The sequence below is a fragment of the Pyricularia pennisetigena genome (genome assembly GCF_004337985.1).
Source record: "Pyricularia pennisetigena strain Br36 chromosome 4 map unlocalized Pyricularia_pennisetigena_Br36_Scf_6, whole genome shotgun sequence".
Lineage (NCBI taxonomy): Eukaryota > Fungi > Ascomycota > Sordariomycetes > Magnaporthales > Pyriculariaceae > Pyricularia > Pyricularia pennisetigena.
Window position 1 is genome coordinate 1,776,586 of NW_021940918.1, and position 6,000 is coordinate 1,782,585.

The 6,000-nt window shown below is 50.2% G+C and overlaps 2 protein-coding genes across 2 annotated transcripts; one reads left to right on the forward strand and one right to left on the reverse strand.

Annotated features, from left to right (window-relative positions):
• Positions 1–2,148: 2,148 nt before the first annotated feature.
• On the forward strand, positions 2,149–3,065 carry PpBr36_06131 (uncharacterized protein; the record flags this gene model as incomplete). The annotated part of the gene is made up of 3 exons (XM_029893278.1): positions 2,149–2,167; positions 2,227–2,289; positions 2,626–3,065. The coding sequence occupies 3 exons, from the start codon at positions 2,149–2,151 to the stop codon at positions 3,063–3,065; spliced, it is 522 nt and encodes a 173-aa protein (XP_029746270.1).
• Positions 3,066–5,025: 1,960 nt separating this feature from the next.
• On the reverse strand, positions 5,026–5,970 carry PpBr36_06132 (uncharacterized protein; the record flags this gene model as incomplete). Its single annotated transcript, XM_029893279.1, has 1 exon — positions 5,026–5,970. The coding sequence occupies one exon, from the start codon at positions 5,968–5,970 to the stop codon at positions 5,026–5,028; it is 945 nt and encodes a 314-aa protein (XP_029746271.1).
• Between the last annotated feature and the right edge of the window lie 30 nt (positions 5,971–6,000).

A 6,000-nucleotide genomic window follows, 5' to 3' on the forward strand; every position in this document is an offset into this window, starting at 1 on the left:
AAATATAAAGAGCTGGTAGGTTTTTGCAGTGCTCCTGATTGTTTGTTGTTCCGAGCTTGCTCAACTATCGTGATTCGTGACCGTGCGGGTGGCCTCCAGAAGGCGGAGGTTGCACAGTACCAAAGCGGCGGTGGGCTTGACTGATATAGGACGCCGTGCTCAATGGCCTTTTTTCACTTATCATTGGGCAAGGGGACACCTCGGAGCGGATTGGTTAAAAGGTGTCCATTTTCCCAGGGCAAAAGTCGCCATCCAAAGGCGGATGGCGCGCTGGAGGCTGGCATTTTAACATGGTGGACGGCTGGCGTCGGTGCCTTGTTTTGCGTATAGAATGCAAACTGACATCAGTCGACCAGGTTGTGAAGGGTCGACTTGTTGCGCTATTCGGCGACAGACTAATGGGAGCAACAGGCTAATGCTCGGAGGGTACCTGAGTGGCCGCTGCAGAAAGATATCAGGGACCCTTGCTCCACCCCGCCATCTTGGTTTAATCTGGGCTACCGATATCTTGTGGCTCGTCGTCGCTTACGTTCTGCAGGTCCGGGTTGCCGGGTTGCGACGCGGCGGGCGGCAGTCAGACGTTGTCTTTGGCAGTTAAAGCAGTATGGGTTGGAGGAGCTCCGGACATGCTGAAAAGATCATCACTTGGCAGACTTTGGGCGCTTCTGGAGTTGTACCAAGCACCGAAACAACATGCGTCATCCAATCGTTCGCTAATGACAAGGATGTGCCTTGCCGCACAAGGGACCCTTAGATGTGGGGCGGACAGCATTTGGCGAGAAAAACTCACGAATCTTTCCTCTCGCCAAGACTTTTGCCACTCGCGTCGTTGTCGCCTTCCCTTTTGCTTAAAAACCGGTTTGTGCAGAGGCGACAATGTACCTACAATCAACCTAGCCCCTTTCGTTGCCGAAGGGAAAGAGAAAAATGCGTTGGCTGCCAAGAAGCGATATCAATCAGCTGATGTGACTAGGACGCTAAAGCTCACCGTAGCCGTTGCGCTTGGGCTACTGCATTGAAGTCTTAGTCGCGCGGGAGAGTCAGGCACCTTTTACTGGGTCGAAAAACACCGTTGGACAATCTACTCTATAAAGTTCCAGGGCAGACCTCAGGCTTTTGAACTGGGGGTGGCTCAAGCGCTTTCATCTGATGGTGAACCTGGAGTTCGTATAAGCATTGGGCTTGCTGGATGTTTTGCAATTCATGTGGTAATTACATAGTAATATCCATTTTTGCTGTCGATCAGGCACACATATAACAGCCAGCAGTTGGGTAGCTATGAGTCATGTTGACTGCCCTTTTTATATTGTCTTTGAACTCCGAGATAATACTCAAGGTACCTACCTAACCAAGTAATGTAGGAAAGATATTGGAGGTTGAGGAGGTTACTATGGCGATGCTCAAATCTTTCATGTAATAATTATATTTCGGGAGTTGTATGACTTGCTCGGTACCTACCTCCATACGTAGGCAGTAGGTTTTGCCGGGCTCTTGACTTCTATTCACTGGTGGAAGGAACGGTGCAGCAACAATCACAAACTCTTGCTGTCCGAGTGGCTTGCCTTCCTGACCCACTATGTATACAGATATATAGGTACTGTATAATCCTTTCCAACCTGGTAGCTGTGGGTTTTCTCGTCACCAGGTAACACTTGATGCATCGATCAACACCGTTGCTACCAAAGTCCTCCAGTCGCTCGAGGCAGCTATAGCGCCACATCCTCTTAAATGACGTCGAGATGTCATCTAGACAGATTCCTTTTGTCAACATAGTCCCCGAGCCTTCATCCATTAACAGTATTCTTCGTCAAAATTCTAGCCAACGAATTTTTGTTCACCCTCTAAAATGGACAAACCAACACCTAGACCTTCTTGGAATCTTCTTTGTTGATACTTCCAAGGAAGAAGAGGATTTGACTCTTGATCGAGCAGCATGTTTGCCTTTCAGCGTCTAGAGGCCACGTACCAGCAAACCGCGGATTTCATTTGAGGAGTTCGAGTTGATTAATGATTCAGACAAGTCTCGAGTTGTTGACCCAATTCCCTGCAAAGGAATTTTGAATCAGACCCGAGACAAAACCCTACTACGTGCCCTTCGAAAGAACTGCGCGAGAAGATTCGGTTTCGGCTCTGCGATTCACCGTGAATATGGACCAACATCGGCAAGGTAAGGGCACACATCATGAGTGGATCCTTTGCTTAATAGACACACACTAATCGGTCTAGTACTCCTTCTCTCCAGGGGACCACTCAAGCTGTACTTTGACGGACGTGTGGTCAGCATATTGGGTAGGTGTACCACTGTTTTCTTGAGTAGTATCGCAGCGGACAGTCCCCAAAATTCAGCCCTTGGAACATGCATAAAATGCAAGGGTTTATTCAGGTCCAACAAGCTTGAAAGTAGCGACGGCGAAGTATCAGAATCGACATGCAGTTCAGATATTGGGGGTATGGGGCAGGTTGACATCTTCGTGGCCTTCGTGGACTTGGACTGCCTCCGTTTTGAACGATCCCGGCTCCATAGACCACCGCCGCATAGAGATGATCCCCCTCGCTAGGAGAGATGGAGAAAGCTCTTTCAGAAATATCTGCCCCGTGACCCTTTGAAAGACCCATATATCGCAGCCGTGCTCATTGCACTTGGACAGGAGGCCTGTGGTCGCCTGGGTCGGTCCATATCGCCGTTCTCAGTGTTTGTAGTTGCGTACAAACTTGGACGAGAGGATGGCAAGTACTGCCACCTGTTTTCGGCAGATGTTTCGGCCGAGTTTCTCGACAAACTTGCTCGACCCAACAAAACGCCGGTCGAATGTTCCATGGAGATTCGGTACGCTCGAATCAGCCTGGAACCGGAACATACATTCTCGGAACGTCTCTCGATGGCGATCTGTCAGAGAAGACCGAACGTGGGGGAAATGCTTGGCTACGCCTGGAGGGACCGGGTAGCTGACTCACCAGAATCGAGCGGAGTTAACCCGAATAGAGGTCAGCCGGAAAGGAAGAGGATTCTCGAGAACAGAACAGGGTCGGTTGGTCACAGCATGATCACCGAATATCAAGACTAAACAGAAGTTTTAGCGAGTTGCTCATGAATATTAAGAAGCGAACTTCTTGAAACAGTCTTCAATTATACCTTTAGAAGGAACTACCATCCTTGAAGAACAATGGCCCGGTCGGTGATCTGGCGGCGAGGTTCTGGACGCTGACCTCGGCGCCACTCAATGATGTGCCATTTTGCCCAGACACAGACGAGTGCCGTCATTATTGCACCCATAAAGTAGAGCACCAACATGGCGGCCTGCTCATTCCGACTGAGGCGATTCCATGCCGCGACAATCCAGACATTAGATGATGGTTCGGAGTGATCGGCCATTGTATGTGGCGCCGTGCGTTGGGCTGGATGTGTTTTTCGTTGGACTCAGTGAGTGAGTACCGTTTTCATGTGCCAGGACTGGTTCTACAGTGAAGAGCAGTAGGCAAGGCAAGGGAATGGAATGGCAGAGCAGAAAGGTGTCGACTTGTGCAATGCTTTCCAAAATAATAAGTTTGCAGTTGGGGGTTTGCTTCGCCGCCTACCTCAGCACGCACCAACCAAAACATGTCAGTTTCCCGTCACCTACAAACGCACACGCGCCGCCTATGGCAAGTAGATGGAAGCGCGGCAATAATAGTGAGTCTGGTTGGTTTGATTGGGAACACACTTAGCAGCGCAACTCATTGTCACATAATATTGTACAACACATGGCTCCTCTCCATCTGACCAGAGTTCTAGGTCGGGCAGACTTTTCAGACTGAAAACGAGAAGCTGTACTTTCCCATCTCGTCGTCTCATTTGAATTTTGACTCTAGATAATAGGTACCCACTGAGTCTCGTGCTTTCTGCTAGATTTTTGCTGTTCAATATAAGGACGTGTGTACCGCTTGAAATTTTGGATTTTGCTTGCCTGCAATTTACCGTTCCCTCATCTCGGTACCTCGTTCCCCTCTTAGGAAATTTGAAGCCTACCTCTGGGGATTGAAACAAGCTTTCGCAGCCGGCATAGATTTGGCTTTCAAGCTGTCAGCACCTGGGTCAGCTGTTAGACATCCCAAGATTTTGCCAAGAAAAAAAGAACTACGGGTCTCCGTTAACTATGTATGATAAAGGCACCACCCACATGCTTCGGATCGGCGACTCGCGCCGGACAAGATACGGCATCCGCAAAAGCCTTATACTGAAGTTCATCTGTTCCAAGCGACGGCAAGGCTGTGTTTGCCGTCGCATTGCTATTCGTCGCTACTTGTTGGGCTAATTTTGAACAAGACCAAAAACTCTCACGATATCAACAAATGAGCGCGCAGCTCAAGATCACAAGTCAATCTTACACTTATCTCTCGGGCTATTGGACAGCCTTTTGAGTAACAAGTCGGACTGCAACTGAAGTCAAGGACAATGGGCTTCGCGCGAGGTCTCTGAGCAACGACTCGGTGGGTTTATTTTTCCGACGACAGCCATAAGATACGGCATCCTTATTCCCAGAAAGGGATGAGTGAATTAGGTTACGCTTTCTCGGGTAACCTTGTTGGCGGGTGTGGAAGCTCCCGCAACAACCTGAGCGGCTGGGGACAATTTCGGCTGGATGGCAACGTTTCGCGACAGCCTTTTAGATCTTTCACAAACTCCCTGCCGAAGATGTTCCTATAATCGATCTGCGAATCAACAGACGTTGCGAGGCGGGTTGGCGAGTTCGGTCGGTTCCCGTGTATTCGGTACGCATTTCTCTCCATCACCGCCTCAGCAGCCTCGCTCATTGGCGTATCTGGAGGCTTGAGTAGAATGAACTTTTGACCTTTGCCTGTCATAAATCTAAAAGCCCAAGCGAGACTTCGATGTGCAGTAAAAGTTTAGTGTCATATTAACATAGCACCACGGTGGCAACACAAATATGTTTGCTATCGTCATACCTAAAAACGACGCAAATATCAAATATTAGACAATAACGACAGAATTCGATAAAAAAACCAGATGGCCCTCTGTCGATGGTATCACTGCTTCAAATACGCATCCAGCTCCTTCTCGGTCCACTCCCACAGTTTCTCAGCCTCCTTGGGATTCTTTGACAATGCTGAACCCTTGTCCAGAAGGCCGACAGGCCAATAAAACTCGCCGCTTATAACTTTTTCGTTTGTGGCTGCCCACAGCTGGTTTTTGGCACCCTCCGCCGGACTCTTGAACAACAGGCCGGTAAAAGGCATAAAGATTGGCACGAGCCATGGATAGCTTTTCTTGGTACCCTCTAACAGGTTGGTGTTCACAACTCCCGGGTGTACAGCCACGGCTTTGATGTGGGGATACTTGCGCGCAAGCATTTGCGCATGGTATATGTTGGCCAACTTGGACGCGCCATAGCGTGTGTAGGTAGAGACGTCTTCCATGGGTGTCTTGTACCGCGGCAAATCACTGAAGCCGTCCTTGGCCGCCATGCCCTCACCTGCCGACGAGAGATTGACGACGCGCACGTCGACCTTGCCGCCCTGAGCCGTCTTCTCCAGCAGCGGAAGCAGCAGACGAGTCAGCAGCGCGTGGCCCATGTGGTTGGTTCCGAATTGCTCTTCGTAGCCATCCTTGGTCGTGGTGGCTGGCGTCATCATTATCCCTGCGTTGTTGAGCAGGATGTGGAGCTCGTCCGTCTGCGACTTGACCTCCTCGGTCGCCTTGCGGATGCTGTCGAACGAGCTCAGGTCGAGCGGCAAGAACGACACCACAGACGCCTTCTCGGTGCCCAACTCCCACGAGATGCTCTCCATGGCCTTGCGGGCCTTTTCCTCATTGCGTGCCGCGAGGAAAATACGCTTTGGGTTGTGTCTGGCCAGCTCAATGACGGACGCCAGCCCGAGGCCGACGTTGCCACCGGTGACGAGAATGACCTTGCCGGAGAGGTCCGGGATGTCTTTGGCGGGATTGAATTGGGGCTCAAAGAAGCCAAACATTTTTGAAAAGCGCAAGGTGTGTGTCTGGTT